This window comes from Bombina bombina, chromosome 3, assembly GCF_027579735.1.
Source record: "Bombina bombina isolate aBomBom1 chromosome 3, aBomBom1.pri, whole genome shotgun sequence".
NCBI classification, from domain to species: domain Eukaryota; kingdom Metazoa; phylum Chordata; class Amphibia; order Anura; family Bombinatoridae; genus Bombina; species Bombina bombina.
In genome coordinates, this window is record NC_069501.1 from 761,324,831 (window position 1) to 761,348,641 (window position 23,811).

The 23,811-nt window shown below is 38.8% G+C and overlaps 1 protein-coding gene across 1 annotated transcript in view; it reads right to left on the reverse strand.

Annotated features, from left to right (window-relative positions):
• Window positions 1–765: 765 nt before the first annotated feature.
• GCC2 (GRIP and coiled-coil domain containing 2) overlaps window positions 766–23,811 on the reverse strand; it is a 312,711-nt gene continuing 289,665 nt past the window's right edge. Inside the window, exons 20-22 of the mRNA XM_053705442.1 lie at window positions 18,708–18,847; window positions 13,876–14,077; window positions 766–1,344 (exon numbers count right to left, since the gene is read on the reverse strand). Of these exons, the coding sequence (XP_053561417.1) occupies window positions 1,274–1,344; window positions 13,876–14,077; window positions 18,708–18,847 (413 nt within the window). The 3' untranslated portion in view covers window positions 766–1,273. The remainder of the gene's footprint in view (window positions 1,345–13,875; window positions 14,078–18,707; window positions 18,848–23,811) is intronic.

Consider the following 23,811-nt stretch of genomic DNA (forward strand, 5'->3'; position numbering starts at 1 on the left):
ATAGGTCATCTGTACTATAAAATAAATGATCCTTAAAGGGACACTGTACCCAAAAATGTTCTTTCATGATTCAGATTGAGCATGAAATTTTAAGCAATTTTCTAATTTACTCCTATTATCAAATTTTCTTCATTCTCTTGGTATCTTTATTTGAAATGCAAGAATGTAAGTTTAGATGCCGGACCATTTTTGGTGAACAACCTGGGTTGTCCTTGCTGATTGGTGGATAAATTCATCCACCAATAAAAAAGTGCTGTCCAGAGTACTGAAACCAAAAAAAAAGCTCAGATGCCTTCTTTTTCAAATAATGATAGCAAGAGAAAGAAGAAAAATTGATAATAGGAGTAAATTAGAAAGTTGCTTAAAATTGCATACTCTATCTGAATCATGAAAGAAAAAATTGGGTTCAGTGTCCATTTAAATTCTATTTTAACAACATATGTAATAAAAAGCACAAAGGAGAGCAATAAAAACAATTTGTCTTTTCACGAATGTCCAGTTAACACACACTTCACATTTAAACTGTTCATGGCAGGAGTGGAGCAGAAATGTCTAGAATTCCTTAGAAAGCCATAAAATGTAAGTTACCTTAAAAGATTAAGAAATATTGTTATTAACTGTATTTAAAAAGAGATATGTCAAAAGCTCTGAAAATCTGGAGATTATATGTCCATTTAAACTATAAATGAGTGTCTGAACTTTATGAGAGATAATATATGGTATTGACTCAAAATGTGTGATGTAGCTAAAATGAATACGGCACTATTTCAGTGGAACAGCTGCCATGTATTTTATTAACAATTGTTTTAGGGCCACTAAAAAAAAAAAAAAAATGTATAAAACTCAGAGTAGTTCACATTAAGTAGAATCCATAAAGTCATTTGGTTTACACAATCATGTTTTACTTCCTTTACAACTCTAAAATGCAGAGGTTGTTTCAGTGTAGATAAGTGTTTGGGTACGTACATATTAATATTTTATAGATCTTTTCAACATTTTCATAAGTAAAAGCAAAAATAAACATACAATAGAAATTAAATGCAGAATGTTTCTTTAGGAAATGGTTTGTAATGATTATTGTTAAATATAAACTCTGAAAAATAAACAACATGAACAGAATTCCAGGGCATTCCAGATTCATGATAATTGTACAATAAAAGCCTTCAAAGTTCCATAAGGATTCACTCCTACAATCTGGAATGCAGACTTCTTCACCTGCTTGTCATAGTGCAATTTTAGAATGTATTGTATAGATTTATACAAGTCTGTGGTACTACCGGAGTCCTGACCAGCTGTGCAGATATGATGACCAGCCTGCAGGGTGAGACGCAGCTTCTTCTTCACCTTAAACACAAAGAGAAACAAACGCAATTAAATGTAAAAACATGGTTGCCATGATTCTTAGAAGAATTTGATTTCAGAAAAAGGGGTTTGATGACACCACAAATTAAATATCGGGGCCTATTGCCATTCAAAATAGCCTTTTATTACTAATTCTGCTGGTGGTAGTATGGTGCTATGTATTTGTTAGTAGTATTTTCCACATTCAGCTCTAGCAACTGAACAGAAAAGCAAAAGTCTAAGCACTCAAATAAGACCCCTACAGAAATTGTATATCATATATGCGTGTACATCATGTGGTAATTAAAACCTAAATCTTTATTAGAAAATATTAAAACAATGGTGAAAGATAAAAGTGAAACAGAATGTAATTGCCTTAATATCAGAAAAATAGTTGTGTGAATAACAACAGAGCACTTGCAGGGTGGAGATACAATAGTATTTAAGCAGCACTAGTAATAGTATCAGATCTCTTACTGTATAATACCGGCCAGTTTATATAGTATTCAATACTATGATTGTATAGACTTTATAATCCTTTCCCAGTGTTACAGCATACTAAGTATCATATAGTGTTGTACACTTGTATGCAACGTAGCAATTGGAATATTAGGGACGTTTTTGTGGTTATTCAATCATAGGTTAATTCGTTATGGATCAAATTAATCATAAAACTAAAAGGTATACTTTTGTAATATATCATTTGTTATGGATCAAATTAATCATAAAACTGAAAGGTATACTTTTGTAATATATCGACTGCACCAAAAATAGTGTGATGTATCTTATATAAGCCTGTGTAAAAGGCAATTGTTAGTGTACCACGCTTCTATTACAAATTATACTGGGTTAGGTTGTGCCACCATATTACTATACAAATAAGTACTTAAATGGGTACCAATATCTAGGAGATTGAAAAGGTATAGTCAGCTAATACTGTAGCTTACTATCATCAGTTGCAGTTAAATACCACTGTATAAGCTACATATTAAGCATTAGAGTATTTCTGTTTCAGACTCCTATTGATGGCAATAGTTATAGCATCGCGCTACCAATTCAGGAATATGTCAAGTTAGGCTGTACCACCAAACTTGCTTCCTGATAAGTGCTTGAGTATTAACTAGATACACGGTAATACATAAGTTAACAGACGCTGCTAATGGTCAAATATTAACCACTCCTCCCGGCGCCAATATGGGAGTTATATTAGTTCAACTTCCTAACTGCAGGATTATATACGTAAAGAGACAGTGAATCCAATTTTTTTTCAGATAGAGCATGGAATTTTAAGCAACTTTCTAACTTACTCCTATTATCAATTTTTCTTTGTTCTCTTGCTATTTTTATTTGAAAAACATAATTTATGTAAGAACTTACCTGATAAATTCATTTCTTTCATATTAGCAAGAGTCCATGAGCTAGTGACGTATGGGATATACATTCCTACCAGGAGGGGCAAAGTTTCCCAAACCTCAAAATGCCTATCAATACACCCCTCACCACACCCACAATTCAGTTTAACGAATAGCCAAGAAGTGGGGTGATAAAAAAGTGCAAAAGCATATAAAATAAGGAATTGGAATAATTGTGCTTTATACAAAAATCATAACCACCACAAAAAAAGGGCGGGCCTCATGGACTCTTGCTAATATGAAAGAAATGAATTTATCAGGTAAGTTCTTACATAAATTATGTTTTCTTTCATGTAATTAGCAAGAGTCCATGAGCTAGTGACGTATGGGATAATGATTACCCAAGATGTGGATCTTTCCACACAAGAGTCACTAGAGAGGGAGGGATAAAATAAAGACAGCCAATTCCTGCTGAAAATAATCTACACCCAAAATAAAGTTTAATGAAAAACATAAGCAGAAGATTCAAACTGAAACCGCTGCCTGAAGTACTTTTCTACCAAAAACTGCTTCAGAAGAAGAAAATACATCAAAATGGTAGAATTTAGTAAAAGTATGCAAAGAGGACCAAGTTGCTGCTTTGCAAATCTGATCAATCGAAGCTTCATTCCTAAACGCCCAGGAAGTAGAAACTGACCTAGTAGAATGAGCTGTAATCCTCTGAGGCGGAGTTTTACCCGACTCAACATAGGCAAGATGAATTAAAGATTTCAACCAAGATGCCAAAGAAATGGCAGAAGCTTTCTGGCCTTTTCTAGAACCGGAAAAGATAACAAATAGACTAGAAGTCTTACGGAAAGACTTAGTAGCTTCAACATAATATTTCAAAGCTCTAACAACATCCAAAGAATGCAACGATTTCTCCTTAGAATTCTTAGGATTAGGACATAATGAAGGAACCACAATTTCTCTACTAATGTTGTTGGAATTCACAACTTTAGGTAAAAAATCAAAAGAAGTTCGCAACAGCGCCTTATCCTGATGAAAAATCAGAAAAGGAGACTCACAAGAAAGAGCAGATAATTCAGAAACTCTTCTGGCAGAAGAGATTGCCAAAAGGAACAAAACTTTCCAAGAAAGTAATTTAATGTCCAATGAATGCATAGGATCAAACGGAGGAGCTTGAAGAGCCCCCAGAACCAAATTCAAACTCCAAGGAGGAGAAATTGACTTAATGACAGGTTTTATACGAACCAAAGCTTGTACAAAACAATGAATATCAGGAAGAATAGCAATCTTTCTGTGAAAAAGAACAGAAAGAGCAGAGATTTGACCTTTCAAGGAACTTGCGGACAAACCCTTATCTAAACCATCCTGAAGAAACTGTAAAATTCTCGGTATTCTAAAAGAATGCCAAGAAAAATGATGAGAAAGACACCAAGAAATATAAGTCTTCCAGACTCTATAATATATCTCTCTAGATACAGATTTACGCGCCTGTAACATAGTATTAATCACAGAGTCAGAGAAACCTCTTTGACCAAGAATCAAGCGTTCAATCTCCATACCTTTAAATTTAAGGATTTCAGATCCTGATGGAAAAAAGGACCTTGCAACAGAAGGTCTGGTCTTAACGGAAGAGTCCACGGTTGGCAAGAGGCCATCCGGACCAGATCCGCATACCAAAACCTGTGAGGCCATGCCGGAGCTACCAGCAGAACAAACGAGCATTCCTTCAGAATCTTGGAGATTACTCTTGGAAGAAGAACTAGAGGCGGAAAGATATAGGCAGGATGATACTTCCAAGGAAGTGATAATGCATCCACTGCCTCCGCCTGAGGATCCCGGGATCTGGACAGATACCTGGGAAGTTTCTTGTTTAGATGAGACGCCATCAGATCTATTTCTGGAAGTTCCCACATTTGAACAATCTGAAGAAATACCTCTGGGTGAAGAGACCATTCGCCCGGATGCAACGTTTGGCGACTGAGATAATCCGCTTCCCAATTGTCTATACCTGGGATATGAACCACAGAGATTAGACAGGAGCTGGATTCCGCCCAAACCAGAATTCGAGATACTTCTTTCATAGCCAGAGGACTGTGAGTCCCTCCTTGATGATTGATGTATGCCACAGTTGTGACATTGTCTGTCTGAAAACAAATGAACGATTCTCTCTTCAGAAGAGGCCAAAACTGAAGAGCTCTGAAAATTGCACGAAGTTCCAAAATATTGATCGGTAATCTCACCTCCTGAGATTCCCAAACTCCTTGTGCCGTCAGAGATCCCTACACAGCTCCCCAACCCGTGAGACTTGCATCTGTTGAAATTACAGTCCAGGTCGGAAGCACAAAAGAAGCCCCCTGAATTAAACGATGGTGATCTGTCCACCACGTTAGAGAGTGTCGTACAATCGGTTTTAAAGATATTATTTGAGATATCTTTGTGTAATCCTTGCACCATTGATTCAGCATACAGAGCTGAAGAGGTCGCATGTGAAAACGAGCAAAGGGGATCGCGTCCGATGCAGCAGTCATAAGACCTAGAATTTCCATGCATAAGGCTACCGAAGGGAATGATTGTGACTGAAGGTTTCGACAAGCTGAAATCAATTTTAGACGTCTCTTGTCTGTTAAAGACAGAGTCATGGACACTGAATCTATCTGGAAACCCAGAAAGGTCACCCTTGTCTGAGGAATCAATGAACTTTTTGGTAAATTGATCCTCCAACCATGATCTTGAAGAAACAACACAAGTCGATTCGTATGAGATTCTGCTAAATGTAAAGACTGAGCAAGTACCAAGATATCGTCCAAATAAGGAAATACCACAATACCCTGTTCTCTGATTACAGACAGAAGGGCACCGAGAACCTTTGTAAAAATTCTTGGAGCTGTAGCTAGGCCAAACGGCAGAGCCACAAACTGGTAATGCTTGTCCAGAAAAGAGAATCTCAGGAACTGATAATGATCTGGATGAATCGGAATATGCAGATATGCATCCTGTAAATCTATTGTGGACATATAATGCCCTTGCTGAACAAAAGGCAAGATAGTCCTTACAGTTACCATTTTGAACGTAGGTATCCTTACATAACGATTCAATATTTTTAGATCCAGAACTGGTCTGAAGGAATTCTCCTTCTTTGGTACAATGAAGAGATTTGAATAAAACCCCAGCCCCTGTTCCAGAACTGGAACTGGCATAATTACTCCAGCCAACTCTAGATCTGAAACACAATTCAGAAATGCTTGAGCTTTCACTGGATTTACTGGGACACGGGAAAGAAAAAATCTCTTTGCAGGAGGTCTCATCTTGAAACCAATTCTGTACCCTTCTGAAACAATGTTCTGAATCCAAAGATTGTGAACAGAATTGATCCAAATTTCTTTGAAAAAACGTAACCTGCCCCCTACCAGCTGAGCTGGAATGAGGGCCGCACCTTCATGTGGACTTAGAAGCAGGCTTTGCCTTTCTAGCAGGCTTGGATTTATTCCAGACTGGAGATGGTTTCCAAACTGAAACTGCTCCTGAGGATGAAGGATCAGGCTTTTGTTCTTTGTTGAAACGAAAGGAACGAAAACGATTATTAGCCCTGTTTTTACCCTTAGATTTTTTATCCTGTGGTAAAAAAGTTCCTTTCCCACCAGTAACAGTTGAGATAATAGAATCCAACTGAGAACCAAATAATTTGTTACCCTGGAAAGAAATGGAAAGTAGAGTTGATTTAGAAGCCATATCAGCATTCCAAGTCTTAAGCCATAAAGCTCTTCTAGCTAAAATAGCTAGAGACATAAACCTGACATCAACTCTAATAATATCAAAAATGGCATCACAGATAAAATTATTAGCATGCTGAAGAAGAATAATAATATTATGAGAATCATGATCTGTTACTTGTTGCGCTAAAGTTTCCAACCAAAAAGTTGAAGCTGCAGCAACATCAGCCAATGATATAGCAGGTCTAAGAAGATTACCTGAACACAGATAAGCTTTTCTTAGAAAGGATTCAATTTTCCTATCTAAAGGATCCTTAAACGAAGTACCATCTGACGTAGGAATAGTAGTACGTTTAGCAAGGGTAGAAATAGCCCCATCAACTCTAGGGATTTTGTCCCAAAATTCTAATCTGTCAGACGGCACAGGATATAATTGCTTAAAACGTTTAGAAGGAGTAAATGAATTACCCAATTTATCCCATTCTTTGGAAATTACTTCAGAAATAGCATTAGGAACAGGAAAAACTTCTGGAATAACCACAGGAGATTTAAATACCTTATCTAAACGTTTAGAATTAGTATCAAGAGGACCAGAATCCTCTATTTCTAAAGCAATTAGTACTTCTTTAAGTAAAGAACGAATAAATTCCATTTTAAATAAATATGAAGATTTATCAGCATCAATCTCTGAGACAGAATCCTCTGAACCAGAAGAATCATCAGAATCAGAATGATGATGTTCATTTAAAAATTCATCTGTAGGGAGAGAAGTTTTAAAAGATTTTTTATGTTTACTAGAAGGAGAAATAACAGACATAGCCTTCTTGATGGATTCAGAAACAAAATCTCTTATGTTATCAGGAACATTCTGCACCTTAGATGTTGAAGGAACTGCAACAGGCAATGGTACTTTACTAAAGGAAATATTATCTGCATTAACAAGTTTGTCATGACAATTAATACAAACAACAGCCGGAGGAATAGCTACCAAAAGTTTACAGCAGATACACTTAGCTTTGGTAGGTCCAGCACTAGACAGCGATTTTCCTGAAGTATCTTCTGACTCAGATGCAACGTGAGACATCTTGCAATATGTAAGAGAAAAAACAACATATAAAGCAAAATTGATCAAATTCCTTAAATGACAGTTTCAGGAATGGGAAAAAATGCCAAAGAACAAGCTTCTAGCAACCAGAAGCAATGAAAAATGAGACTTAAATAATGTGGAGACAAAAGCGACGTCCATATTTTTTAGCGCCAAATAAGATGCCCACATTATTTGGCGCCTAAATGCTTTTGGCGCCAAAAATGACGCCACTTCCGGAACGCCGACATTTTTGGCGCAAAATAACGTCAAAAAATGACGCAACTTCCGGCGACACGTATGACGCCGGAAACGAAAAGATTTTTTGCGCCAAAAAAGTCTGCGCCAAGAATGACGCAATAAAATGAAGCATTTTCAGCCCCCGCGAGCCTAACAGCCCACAGGGAAAAAAGAGTCAAATTTTTAAAGGTAAGAAAAAATGATTAATTCAAATGCATTATCCCAAATATGAAACTGACTGTCTGAAAATAAGGAATGTTGAACATTCTGAGTCAAGGCAAATAAATGTTTGAATACATATATTTAGAACTTTATAAACAAAGTGCCCAACCATAGCTTAGAGTGTCACAGAAAATAAGATTTACTTACCCCAGGACACTCATCTACATGTTTGTAGAAAGCCAAACCAGTACTGAAACGAGAATCAGCAGAGGTAATGGTATATAAATAAGAGTATATCGTCGATCTGAAAAGGGAGGTAAGAGATGAATCTCTATGACCGATAACAGAGAACCTATGAAATAGACCCCGTAGAAGGAGATCACTGCATTCAAATAGGCAATACTCTCCTCACATCCCTCTGACATTCACTGCACGCTGAGAGGAAAACCGGGCTCCAACTTGCTGCGGAGCGCATATCAACGTAGAATCTAGCACAAACTTACTTCACCACCTCCATAGGAGGCAAAGTTTGTAAAACTGAATTGTGGGTGTGGTGATGGGTGTATTTATAGGCATTTTGAGGTTTGGGAAACTTTGCCCCTCCTGGTAGGAATGTATATCCCATACGTCACTAGCTCATGGACTCTTGCTAATTACATGAAAGAAAAGAAGGCATCTAAGCTTTTTTTGGTTCAGTACTCTGGACAGCACTTTTTCTATTGGTGGATGAATTTATCCACCAATCAGCAAGGACAACCCAAATTGTCCGGCATCTAAACTTACATTCTTGCATTTCAAATAAAGATACCAAGAGAATGAAGAAAATTTGATAATAGGAGTAAATTAGAAAGTTGCTTAAAAACATAATTTATGTAAGAATTTACCTGATAAATTAATTTCTTTCATATTGGCAAGAGTCCATGAGCTAGTGACGTATGGGATATACAATCCTACCAGGAGGGGCAAAGTTTCCCAAACCTCAAAATGCCTATAAATACACCCCTCACCACACCCACAATTCAGTTTAACGAATAGCCAAGTAGTGGGGTGATAAAGAAAGGAGTAAAAAGCATCAACAAAGGAATTTGGAAATAATTGTGCTCTATACAAAATCATAACCACCATAAAAAGGGTGGGCCTCATGGACTCTTGCCAATATTTAAGAAATTAATTTATCAGGTAAATTCTTACATAAATTATGTTTTCTTTCATGTAATTGGCAAGAGTCCATGAGCTAGTGACGTATGGGATATCAATACCCAAGATGTGGAACTCAACGCAAGTCATTAGAGAGGGAGGGATAAAAATAAACAACAGCCATTTTCCGCTGAAAAAATAATCCACAACCCAAAATATAAGTTTATTCTTTAATGACTAGAAAAACATAAAACATCAGCAGAAGAATCAAACTGAAACAGCTGCCTGAAGAATTTTTCTACCAAAAACTGCTTCTGAAGAAGCAAATACATCAAAACGGTAAAATTTAGTAAATGTATGCAAAGAGGACCAAGTTGCCGCTTTGCAAATTTGATCAACTGAAGCGTCATTCTTAAAAACCCACGAAGTGGAGTCTGATCTAGTAGAATGAGCTGTAATTCTCTGAGGCGGGGCCTGACCCGACTCCAAATAAGCTTGAAGAATCAAAAGCTTTAACCAAGAAGCCAAGGAAATAGCAGAAGCCTTCTGACCTTCCTAGGACCAGAAAATATAACAAATAGACTAGAAGTCTTCCTGAAATTTTTAGTAACGTCAACATAATATTTCAGAGCTCTCACCACATCCAAAGAATGTAAGGATATTTCCAAAGAATTCTTAGGATTAGGACACAAGGAAGGGACAACAATTTCTCTACTAATGTTGTAAGAATTCACAACCTTAAGAAAAAATTCAAATGAAGTCCACAAAACCGCCTTATCCTGATGAAAAATCAGAAAAAGAGATTCACAAGAAAGAGCAGATAGCTCAGAAACTCTTCTAGCAGAAGAAATGGCCAAAAGGAACACCAAGGAAGCGCGTCCACTGCTTCTGCCTGAAAATCCCTGGACCTGGACAGGTATCTGGGAAGTTTCTTGTTTAGATGAGAGGCCATTAGATCTATCTCTGGAAGACCCCACATCTGAACAATCTGAGAAAACACATCTGGATGGAGCAACCACTCCCTCGGATGTTAAGTCTGACGGCTGAGATAATCCGCCTCCCAATTGTCTACACCTGGGATATGTACCGCAGAAATTAGACAGGAGCTGGATTCCGCCCAAGCAAGTATCCAAGATACTTCTTCATAGCTTGGGGACTGTGAGTCCCACCCTGATGATTGACATATGCCACTGTTGTGATATTGTCTGACTGAAAACAAATGAACGGTTCTCTCTTAACAGAGACCAAAACTGAAGAGCCCTGAGAATTGCACAGAGTTCTAAAATATTAATTGGTAATCTCGCCTCTTGAGATTTCCAAACCCCTTGTGCTGTCAGAGATCCCCAAACAGCTCAACAATCTGAAAGACTTGCATCTGTAGTGATCACAGTCCAGGTTGACCAAACAAAAGAAGCCCATTGAACTAAACGCTGGTGATTTAACCACCACGTCAGAGAGTGTCGAACATTGGGATTTAAGGATATTAAATGTGATATCTTTGTATAATCCCTGCACCATTGATTCAGCATGCAAAGCTGGAGAGGTCTCATGTGAAAACGAGCAAAGGGAATCGTGTCCGATGCTGCAGTCATGAGACCTAAAACTTCCATGCACATAACCACTGAAGGGAATGACTGAGACTGAAGGTGCAGACAGGCTGCAACCAATTTCAAACGTCTCTTGTCTGTGTCATGGACACTGAATCTATCTGGAAACCTAAACAGGTGACCCTTGTCTGAGGAATCAAGAAATTTTTTGGTAAATTGATCCTCCAACCATGTTTTCGAAGAAACAACACTAGTTGAATAGTGTGAGATTCTGCAGAACGTAAAGACAGAGCTAGTACCAAGATATCGTCCAAATAAGGAAACAACGCAATACCCTGCTCTCTGGCTTCCATAGAGCAGGGCACCGAGAACCTTTAAAAAGATTATTTGAGCAGTTGCTAGGCCAAATGGAAGAGAAACAAATTGGTAATGCTTGTCTAGAAAAGAGAATCTCAGGAAATGATAATGATCTGAATGAATCTGAATATGAAGGTATGCATCCTACAAGTCCATTGTGAACATAAAATGTCCTTGCTGAACAAAAGGCAGAATAGTCCTTATAGTCACCATTAGAAAGTTGTTACTCTACAAGACGATTCAAAATTTTCAGATCCAGAACTGGTCTGAATGAAATTTCCTTCTTTGGGGCAATGAATAGATTTGAATAAAACCCCAGACCCTGTTCCTGAAAAGGAACTGGCATGACTACTCCTGAAGCTCCAGGTCTGAAACACACTTAAGGAAAGCCTGAGCTTTAACTGGATTTGCTGGGATGCGCGAGAGAAAAAAAATCTTCTCACAGGAGGACTTACTCAGAATTCTATTCGATACCCCTGAGAGACAACACTCTGAAACCATTGATTTTGGACAGAATTTATCCAAATATCCTTGAAAAAACCTTAATCTGCCCCATACCAGCTGAGCTGGAATGAGAGTCGCACCTTCATGCGGACTTAGGGGTTGGCTTTTGGTTTCTTAAATGGCTTGGATTTATTCCAATTTAATGAAGGTTTCCAATTGGAAACAGATTCCTTAGAGAAGGATTAGGTTTTTTTTCCTTATTAACGAAAAGAATGAAAACGATTAGAAGTTTTAGAATTACCCTTAGGTCTCTTTTTACCTTGGAAAGAAAAATATGGCAATCTAGACCCATCAGCATTCCAAGATTTAAGCCACAAAGCTCTTCTAGCTAAAAATAGCTAAAGACATAGATCTAACATCAATCTTGATGATATAAAAAAATGGCATCAGAAATGATTAGTATGTTGCAGTAAGCGAACAATGCTAGATAAATCAGAATCCAATTCTTGTTGAGCTAATTCTCCAACAAAAATGTTGATGCAGCTGCAACATCAGCCAAAGAAATTGCAGGCCTGAGACGACCTGAATATAAATAAGCTTTCCTTAGAAAAGATTCAAGTTTCCTATTAGGAATAAAGGTACATTCAGCAAAAGTAGAAATAGCCCCAACAACTTTGAGGATCTTTTCCCAAAACTCTATAGAAATTGCTGGTAAAGGATACAATTTTTAAACCTTGAAGAAGGAATAAATTAAGTACCTGGCTTATTCCATTCCTTAGAAATCATATCAGAAATTGCATCAGGAACAGGAAAAACCTCTGGAGTAACGACAGGAGGTTTAAAAACAGAATTTACTAGTTCTAATATCAAGAGGACTAGTTTCCACGATATCCAAAATAATTAACACTTCTTTTAACAAAGAACGAAAATACTTCATTTTAAATAAATAAGTAGATTTGTTAGTGTCAATATCTGAGGAAGGATCTTCTGAATCAGATAGATCCTCATCAGAGGAGGATAATTCATTATGTTGTCGGTCATTTAAAATGTCATCAACCTTATGAGAAGTTTTAAAAGACGTTTATATTAACTAGAAGGCAGAATAGCAGACAAAAGCCTTTTGAATAGAATCAGTAACAAATTCTTTATATTTCATAGGTATAACACGTACATTAAAAGTTGAAGGAACAACAACATGCAATGTACTACTTACTGATGGACACAATATCTGCATGTAAAAGTTTATCATGACAACTATTACAAATGACATTCGGAAATATAATGCACTTAGCTTTAGTAGAACCGACATCAGGCAGCAAAGCTCCAACAGATCAGATTGAGACATCTTGCAAAATGTAAAATAAAGAACAACATATAAAGCAAAATTTGTCAATTTCCTTATATGACAGTTTCAGGAATGGGAGAAAAATGCAAATAGCCCTCTGAAATAGAAAAAAACCCCAGAGGCAAATAGAAATGGGGTGTTAAATAATGAAAATATTTGGCTCCAAGTATGACGCACAACGTAATTGAATTTTTTTTGGCGCTAACAACATCCGGAAATGACACACTCGCGTCACTAACGACGCAACCTTGTGCAAGGTACTCGGCGTCAACTACGATGCCGGAAATGACGAACTTGCGTCAACGTACGTACTATCGCGCCAAAAAATTATCGCGCCAAGAATGACGCAATAAAGTCTAGCATTTGGCGCAGCCGCGGGCCTAATCCTGCCCGCAATTTGCAAAGAAAAATGTAGTCAATTTTAAACCCCAGGTAAGAAAAATATTTCTTAATATGTTTATTTTCCCCAAATATGAAATCGACAGTCTGCAAAAAGGAAATACATGAACCTGACTCATGGCAAATATAAGTACAATACATATATTTAGAACTTTATATTAATGCATAAAGTGCCAAAAATTAGCTGAGGTGTCTTAAGTAATAAAAACATACTTACCGAAAGACACCCATCCACATATAGCAGATAGCCAAACCAGTACTGAAACAGTTATCAGTAGAGGTAATGGTATATGAGAGTATATCGTCGATCTGAAAAGGGAGGTAGGAGATGAATCTCTACGACTGAAAACAGAGAACCTATGAAATAGATCTCCCGTGAGGAAAACCATTGCATTCAATATGTGATACTCCCTTCACATCCCTCTGACATTCACTGTACTCTGAAAGGAATCGGGATTCAAAATGCTGAGAAGCGCATATCAACATAGAAATCTTAGCACAAACTTACTTCACCACCTCCATAGGAGGCAAAGTTTGTAAAACTGAATTGTGGGTGTGGTGAGGGGTGTATTTATAGGCATTTTGAGGTTTGGGAAACTTTGCCCCTCCTGGTAGGATTGTATATACCATACGTCACTAGCTCATGGACTCTTGCCAATTACATGAAAGAAAAAAATGATGTCAAGATCAGTTTTAAGATGGTCAAGATTCAATGGAACTGATAAAAAAAGAAAAGTATAGGCCATACCTTGAGCAATGGCAACAAGTTTTCCTCTCTCCTCTGGGCTTAGCTGTAACATTGTATCTATGACAGGAAGAAGTCTTTGTCTTTCGCTTCCTGCCTTTAGAAATATAAACTGTAGCAATACGTTCTTGAGGTATTCCAAATTTGCAACTGACTTTTCTCGTTCCTGATTTCTTTCCAGGCGTCTAATTTCATTTTTGAGGAGCTGACAAAAAAAATATTTATAAATAATATATACTAGTAAATAATGAAATTATTACTATAACTGCCCCCCCCCCTACAAATCTTTATCTTGGTATGTGTATAAGGACAGAATCCATTTTATCCCTGCATCACACAATATAACTGCCTTTTCCCCCTACAAACCTTTATCTTGGTATGTGTATAAGGACAGAGTCCATTTTATCCCTGCATCACACACTATAACTGCCTTTTCCCCCTACAAACCTTTATCTTGGTATGTGTATAAGGACAAAATCCATTTTAACCCTGCATCACACACTATAACTGCCTTTTCCCCCTACAAATCTTTATCTTGGTATGTGTATAAGGACAGAATCCATTTTAACCCTGCATCACACACTATAACTGCCTTTTCCCCCTACAAATCTTTATCTTGGTATGTGTATAAGGACAAAATCCATTTTAACCCTGCATCACACACTATAACTGCCTTTTTCCCCTACAAACCTTTATCTTGGTATGTGTATAAGGACAGAATCCATTTTAACCCTGCATCACACACTATAACTGCCTTTTCCCCCTACAAACCTTTATCTTGGTATGTGTATGAGGACAGAATCCATTTTAACCCTGCATCACACACTATAACTGCCTTTTCCCCCTACAAACCTTTATCTTGGTATGTGTATAAGGACAAAATACATTTTAACCCTGCATCAAACACTATAACTGCCTTTTCCCCCTACAAACCTTTATCTTGGTATGTGTATAAGGACAGAATCCATTTTAACCCTGCATCACACACTATAACTGCCTTCCCCCCCCTACAAATCTTTATCTATGGTATGTGTATAAGGACTGATTCCATTTTAATCCTGAATCACACACTATAACTGGCTTTTTCCCCCTACAAATCTTTATCTATGGTATGTCTTCATTATGTCAAAAACTTTCATTTCTCTGTCTTCCACTTTGGTAAGAAAGGTGTCATCTGCATTGTTTGCTCAGGCCTTGTTTGATCCTGCAGTAATTTATGACCTTTGCTAATTAGGATCATGTGACTGTTATTACCTTTAAATTGAATACCCCTAGCTTGTTACATCAAGCTAATTTGTTAGATCAGTGCAGCATGTGCAGTTCTCTAAGTGTGCTAGTTCATAAGTGTAGAGAGTTATAACAAGGGAGTTAGACAAAGGAGTGGACAACAGAAAAGTACTATATCTCCCAAATTAACTGCAAACATGCTACACTTTCTAATGTCTGCATTAACCTTTTCCTCCCTTCTCCTTAAAGTCACAGCTCTTCCTTTCACAAACTGCACTCAGACAATTCTTATTTCTCCTTCTCTTCCACCTTCCCCCCCCTCTACAACACACACAAACTCGATTCCTATCTCACATCCCTCAGCCAGCCATGTTTCACTGATCCTAAACTTAGACACTCACATATGACACATTCTCATCTCATTTCGCTCACCATCTTTCTTCTTGCAGCTGGGGATGTCTCACCTAACCCAGGTCCACCCTCTGCTTCCCTCAGCTCACTACCCCAAATGACACTTCATACACCTTGCACACGTAACCCTCTAAACCTCATTAATTGCACCTCTGTTAGTACACCCTCTTGTGCCCTTTGGAATGCACACTCTGTATGCAATAAGCTTATATTTATTCACAACCTATTTATTTCACGTTCCCTTGACCTGTTAGAGTAGAGCCATCACTGAAACTTGGCTTTCCTACTCTAACACAACTGCTGTAGCCTCTCTGTTCTATGGCGGCCTGCACTTCAGTCACACTCCCAGGCCAGGAGACAAACAAGGAGGGGAAGTAGGAATTCTCCTGTCTCCACACAGTTCCTTTCACTGCATTCCTTCCCCCCTCTTTCTTTCCTTCTCATCTTTTGAAGTTCATGCTATCCGTCTCTTTTCTGTCTCTAGTTCTTCGTGTTGCAGTTATCTATTGCCCCCCTGGCCCAGCATCACAATTTCTGGACCACTTTGAAGCCTAGCTTCCACATTTTCTCTCTTGTAATGTCCCATCTTTCATCTTTGGGGACTTCAACATACCCTTTGATAATCCTAACATGCCTGCTGCCTCTAAAACTTCTATTGCTTACCACCTCTTTTGGCATGTCCCAGTGGACAACATCTCCAACCCACTGTGAAGGCAACTCCATAGACCAGGTCTTCACTAATCTCTGTGCCGTTTCCAACTTCCTTAACTTCCCCTTTTCTCTCTCTGAACACCATCTACTAACTTTCTCTCTTACTCTACCTGCTACATCTTTGCAAGCCCCCCAGAAACTGCTACCTTACAGGAATTTAAATGACTTGGATCTCACAGAATTTTCCACTCAACTGAATCCTCTGACATTTCATCCCTCTCTTGCCCAAACTTTGTTGCTTTACAGAATAATTCGGCACTAAAATCAACACTTGCTGCACCCTTCACTGTTCACCGTACATCAATCACTCGACGACAACCGTTGCACACCAAACAGACCAGATATCTTCAGCGATGTTCACGGGCTGCTGAACAGCAGTGGAGGAAATCACACACCTGTGCCGATTTCCGGCATTATAAATTCATCCTTAAGTCCTACAACTCTGTGCTCAGCCTGACCAAACAAGTCTATTTTTCCACCCTTGTGTCATCTCACGCATCCAACCCCAGAAAGCTGTTCTCAACCTTTAACTCCCTTCTATGTTCGCCTGCACCCCTGCCCACTATCAACCTCACTGCTCAGATTATTGCTGATCACTTCAAAAATAAAATTGACACTATTAGAAAAGATATCTGAACCTCACACCCCTCAAACCCAGCAGTCCTACCCACCCCTTCTTATAACAAAACTCTATGCTACTTCACTCCTGTAACAAAGGAAGAAGTATCTGTACTCCTATCCTTGGCTCATCTCACAACCTATTCCTTCACGACTTCTTCCCTCTCTCTCTCTGCTTCACTATCCCCTACCCTAACTCATCTCTTTAACCAATCTCTCACCGCTGGCACATTTCCTGATACATTCAAGCATGTGTTAATCATACCAATCCTAAAAAAGCCCTCGCTTGACCCCTCCATGCCTTCTAACTATCGACCAGTCTCCTTACTTCCCTTTGCTTCAAAATTATTTTCAACGACTGGTCTATAATCGGCTAACTCAATTTCTCTCAACTAACTCCTTACTTAATCCACTACAATCTGGTTTCTGCCCTAAGCACTCAACAGAAACTGCTCTTGCTAAAGTATCAAACGACCTGTTATCAGCTAAAGCAAAAGGCCATTGCTCCTTACTAATTCTTCTTGACCTATGCGTTGGTTTTGACACAGTCGACCAGCCTCTCCTCATAAAAATACTAAATTCCTTTGGCATCCAAGACACAACCCTCTCCTGATTTGCCTCATATCTCTCAAATCGCTCTTTTTCAGTTTCCTTTAACAACATATCTTGTGATCCTATGCCTCTCTCAGTTGGAGTACCGCAAGGCTCTGTCTTGGGCCCCTTGCTTTTCTCTCTCTATTCATCCTCCCTAGGAAAACCTCCTTTGGATTCCAGTACCACTTATATGCTGATGATACCTTAATCTATCTTTCCTCTCCTGATATCTCTCCCTCTTTACTAAACCAGATTTCCAACTGCCTCTCTGCAATTTCCTCTTGGATGTCTTCACACTACCTCCAACTCAATATGGTCTCCTAAATGGCCTTCCAAAACACTGACCTCTCCTCCCTCCAATCTATTATGAATGCTTCTGCTAGACTCATCCACCTAAGTCGCCGAGCTACATCAGCTGCTCCGCTCTGCCAGTCTCTAGACTGGCTCCCCATACACTCCAGAATACAATTTGAAGTATTAACCCTAACTTACAAAGCACTCAACAGTCTAACTCCAAACTATATTTCCTCTCTCATTGTGAAATATTCCCCATCCTGTCCTCTTCGATCAACCTCTGACGTACGTCTCTCCACTCCTATTATCTCTATGTTCCACTCTCGCCTCCAAGACTTTGCACGTGCTGCTCCTGCCCTCTGGAACCCTCTACCCCTCTCCATAAGACTGTCTCCAGCCTTGTATAGCTTTAGACGCTCCTTGAGAACCCACCTATTCAGAGAGGCTGACCATCTCTACTCCATCTCTCATTTTAACCAAACTAATACATGAACTACCAGACTCACTGTGACAAGCAACCCCAACCTTATGTCTCTGCACCCTAAACCTGTAGACTGTGAACTCTCCGGAGCAGGGCTCTCTTCCTCCTGTACTAGATTAGTTTAGTTTTGTTTTGTATTTTATCAGAAATCCTTGTCATTGTATACCCCTATCATCGTACCCACCATTACGGAATTTGGTGGCGCTATACAAATAAATGATAATAATAATAATGAAATAATAAGCTAAAACAAATAATTTTTCTAATGATACTGGAACAAAATGGTAGAGAATAGCTTTTGTCCATTAACTTGAGTACACCTTTGAAAAAAAAAAATTGTGTTCAAATAAAGTTAGTTTGAAACAGTGCTGGAGACCCTGCTTATCTTTGTACATGTGTATTAGGGCTTGGCAGCGCCCTAGGTCTACCGTGCACATCCTTCACTCCCATGTGCTGTTCCCTTTCTGGGCTTTGGAAAAAAAAAAAAGTCAGCACTTACTGTAATTTGTTCCATAAGAATGGCATTGGTTGCTTCAGTTTCATGAAGAAGTCCACTCAGATGATCTACACTCTTAGATGTGGTGTTAAGCCTCTGGGTTAATTCTTCTTTAGACAGTTCTGGTTCCCAATGAGGAGGCTCTACATTTGTATCCAACACAGACATGTATTATTAAATGATACAGTAAAAGTCAGAAACACATACCTAATACCATCTTAAAGGGACATTAATATATCTTATTTTTGCCTTCTCTGAAAATTGTTATTTTAAAATGCATTACATGTTTTAATGTAGGCTTATACATTAGAATCTTGTACAGAAGCATATTTTAACAGATATTTCTGCTGCAATGTTTTCCTGCACGACAGCGGACTATAACTATGCTTTTATTCACTTTTCTGAGCTTGGAAAAACACAACTACAGGCACACAGTAGTAGGACAGTAAATGCTCTAGCACAGCGGTCGCCAACCGGTGGTCCGTGGACCACTGGTGGTCCGTAAGAAAATGTTAGTGGTCCGTGACACCATCAAGCAGAAATGTCACCCCCATCTTGCTGCAACTCCCTACAGTGCCTGGCTGGAAACCAACAGAGGAGGAGTTAAATTACAATCTCCCTACGCACATTGAGTAGTATTGTGCAACTTGCGTAGCTAGATTGTATTTTTAACTCCTTCCGCCCAGCGCGCTGCTCAGAGGAAGATGCTTCAATTCTAAAGCCAGTAGAGGTTGGTATAGTCTCTTTGTAGTAGTTTTCCTAATTCCTTCAGATGGACTTAAATCACTGTTTGTCTTCCTCCCCTCCATCTTCTTTTTTTTAAATTTATTAAATATTAATTATTTTTCATTCCAATAAATTTCCCGCACACAAAGCCATTCCACCTGAATTCCAGGAATTGCCATCCAGCAGATCAACCATATCCCACCAGTATTATAGTAATTGCCAGTAGCATCAGTTGTGGTTAGCTCACATCCATATTGAGAGCTTTCTGATATAAACAATTTATGACTCTAATGTCTGTCCATGATCATAAGTAGTTTGGAATAATTCCTAACTGGGGAGGTGACTTGAAGTCTTGTGGTGCTTTTAAACACAATTCTTTTTTTCCCACTGCGCCTCTGTTTGCAGCTCAAATGTTGGCACTCACCCATCATCTGTCATTTGGAAGTGTTCTCTCAGTTCTGTCATTCAGTTAGTTAATTCCAAAAAATAATTCTTAAAAATGTATAAATATATATACATAATGTAAACTTAGCTATGGTTATACTAGTTATATACAGTGTGTGTGTGTGTGTGTGTGTGTGTGTGTATGTATGTATATATATATATATATGTATGTATATATTCAGAGAATATGAATGATAAAACAAAAACTTTTCTTTCACTCATTCTTTCACTCATGGTTAGTGTTTGGCTGAAGCCATTTATTATCAATCAACTGTGTTTACTCTTTTTAAATCATAATGACAACAGAAACTACCCAAATGACCCTGATCAAAAGTTTACATACCCTGGTGATTTTGCCTGATAACATGCACACAATTTGACACAAAGGGGTTTGAATGGCTATTAAAGGTAACCATCCTCATCTGTAATCTGTTTGCTTGTAATTAGTGTGTGTGTATAAAAGGTCAATGAGTTTCTGGACTCCTGACAGACCCTTGCATCTTTCATCCAGTGCTGCACTGACGTTTCTGGATTCTGGGTCATGGGGAAAGAAAAAGAATTGCCAAAGGATCTGTGAGAAAAAGGTAGTTGAACTATATAAAACAGGAAAGGGATATAAAAAGATATCCAAGGAATTGAGAATGCAAATCAGCAGTGTTCAAACTCTAATAAAGAAGTGGAAAATGAGGGGTTCTGTGGAAACCAAGGTAGACCAACTAACATTTCAGCCACAACTGCCAGGAGAATTGTTAGAGGTGCAAAGAAAAACCCACAAATAACTTCAGGTGAAATACAGGACATGTGGTGTGGCTGTTTCAAGATGCACAATAAGGAGGCACTTGAATAAAGATGGGATGCATGGTCGAGTCGCCAAAAGAAAGCCATTACTACGCAAATGCCACAAAGTATCCCGCTTACAATACGTCAAACCGCACAGAGACAAGCCTCAAACCTTCTGGCACAAAGTCATTTGGAGTGAGGAGACCAAAATTTAGCTTTTTGGCCACAACCATAAACGCTACATTTGGAGAGGAGTCAACAAGGCCTTTAATAAAAGGTACACCATTCCTACTGTGAAACAAGGAGGTGGATCGCTGATCTTTTGGGGATGTGTGAGCTACAAAGGCACAGGAAATTTGGTCAGAATTGATGGCAAGATGAATGCAGTATGTTATTAAACAGAACGCCTCATTTTCCACTTTAAAGGGACAGTCTACACCCGTTTTAACCTTCGCTTATTTTTATTTACTGCTGATAGTTGTAGTTCACCCGCTCTACGCTTCATATGTTGATTCCCAAACCGACATCTACAAAATAAAAAGTTTCTTACCAAGCGTTATAAATGGCCGCAAAACTCCGCCCATTCACTTCTCCTTTCAAATTTTTCTCCCCTTCTCTATCGAACGCATACTCATGCACGGTCAGTCACCTACGTCACACTCGTGTAAATACGCATGCGCGAATATATAGAAGTGATGTGTATTCAACAGCCCGTCTGTCCTGCACGTTTAAGAATCCCCATATTGATTTTTAGTTCCAACGCTACACGCGTCCTTGATTTTTCATTCCGGTTTTTAAGTTCCGACATGAGTGCGCATGCGCGAATAGACGAAAGCGCAATCATGTTTTTCCATCTGGGATCTAGTTTGTATTGGACGGTTTCAACAGAGAGGCTTGATGAGGTAATAGTAGGAGGAGCGTGGCGGCCATTTCTAACGGAGATCAAGTGAGTTTAGTATATCAATATCTCCGTTGGTGAATCACTATTGTGACTGAAGTAGGGTGAGTTAGAACTATCAGCACTAGATAGAAAGGATAAGCAACGGTTATTACGGGTGTAGACTGTCCCTTTAAAGGTCTGGAAGGCCAAGAAAACTTTCAAAATCTGAAGTTTCGCAGTTTCTTCTTTGAGAGAACGAAGTTCAGAAAGGACCTGGCTCAGCATCTGGCAGCTTCAACGGGAAGCCAAGTTGACCCTTCTACAGTTCGAAGAAGCTTGATCAGGAATGGTCTTTGTGGAAGGGTAGCAGCCAAGAAACCACTTTTCAGAAGGGGAACAGGATGAAAACCTAAGATATGCTAAAGCTTACAAAGACTGGAATGAAGATCAGTGGAAGTGAGTATTATGGAGGGACAAATCCAAGTTTGAATTTTTTGGTTCAAATCGTCGACAATATGTGAAAAGAGTTGGAAATACATGGAAGAATGAGAGCTTGCGGCCATCATTGAAACATGGTGGAGGGTCTGCCCTGGTTTGTAGCTGCATTTCTGCCAGTGGTGTTGGTGATACTGTCCGAATTGATGGGATCATAAATGCTGTGAAGTACATACACGTTTTAATGCATCATGCTATTCATTCTGGAAAGTGTCTGATTGGAAATGGTTTTATTTTTCAGCATGATAACGATCCCAAGCATACTGCTATTGCAGGGAAATCATATTTGGAGAAAAAAAAAAGCTGATAAAACACTGACAGTCATGGACTGGCCTCCACAGAGTGCAGACCTGAATATTATAGAGGCAGTATGGGATCACCTGGACAGAGAAAGAAATAAAAGATAACCTAAATCTAACAAACTCTGAGAATTGCTGAAAGAAGCCTGGTATATAATAGAAGATTACTTCAGAAATCTCAGGACAGTCTCCCCAAAAGAGTTCAAGATGTGCTTAGTGACAAGGGAGGTCACACTAAATACTGACTTTTGCCTGAAAAAGCCATTTTGTTCTGAAAATTGTGTTTTTTAAAATTTTGTGTACATATTACCTGCATTTTCTGTTTGTATATTAATAAAGAGATCGGAAAATAAATATGGATGGTCAATAAAACAAATCTAATTTTGGCCTTAGACTTTTGCATAGTACTGTATATTGCACAAGGCAGCACAAGCACTGTGAGACACTATGCCTCGCTGATCTGACACTATGTATCGTCTTCCTCTCCCTCAGATCGCAGTAGATACAGTGATCATTGCTTGTTTCATTGTTTCAGTGACTAATTGTCACTGCTCCTGAGTGCTGATTGGATCCTGGGGACTGCCTGAGTTGCTAGGAATGTCCCCCAACAGGATCTAGCACTCAGGAGGTCATAGAGGGTAAGCCGGATGCCAAAGCAGCTAGGATGTTCCATGCCATCCTAACAGCGTCTAAAGGTTAAAATACTTTTTTACAACATTTTTGGAGGCAGCACATAGTTTAAAAGGGACATGAAAACAAAATTTATGCTTACCTGATACATTTCTTTCTTTCCTGGGATGGAGAGTCCACAAATCCATTCTAATTACTAGTGGGAATTCAACTCCTGACCAGCAGGAGGAGGCAAAGAACACCCCAGCAGAGCTGTTAAGTTTCACTCCCATTACCCATAATCCCCAGTCATTCGGCCGAAGGAAAATGGAAAAAGAAGATGACACAAGGGTATAGAGGTGCCTGAGGTTTATACAATAAAAGCCGTCTTAACTCAAATTAAGGGCGGGTCATGGAATCTCCATGCCAGTAAAGAAAGAAATTTATCAGGTAAGAATAAAACATAAATTATGCTTACTAGATCATTTCCTTTCCTTCTGTATGAGGAGAGTCCATGGCTTCATTCCTTACTTTTGAGAAATACAGAACCTGGCCACCAAGAGGAGGCAAAGACACCCCAGCCAAAGGATTCAATACCTCCCCCCACTTCCCTCATCCTCCAGTCATTCTTCAGAGGGAACAAGGAACAGTAGGAGAAATATCAGGGTATAAATGGTGCCAGAAAAACAAAACCAAATTTAAGTCCGCCCAACGGAGAATTCGGACAGGGGCGCGTGGACTCTCCTCATACAGAAGGAAAGGAAATTATCTGGTAAGCATAATTTATGTTTTCCTTCTTAATATGAGGAGAGTCCATGGCTTCATTCCTTACTTGTGGGAAACATATACCCAAGCTCTAGAGGACACTGAATGA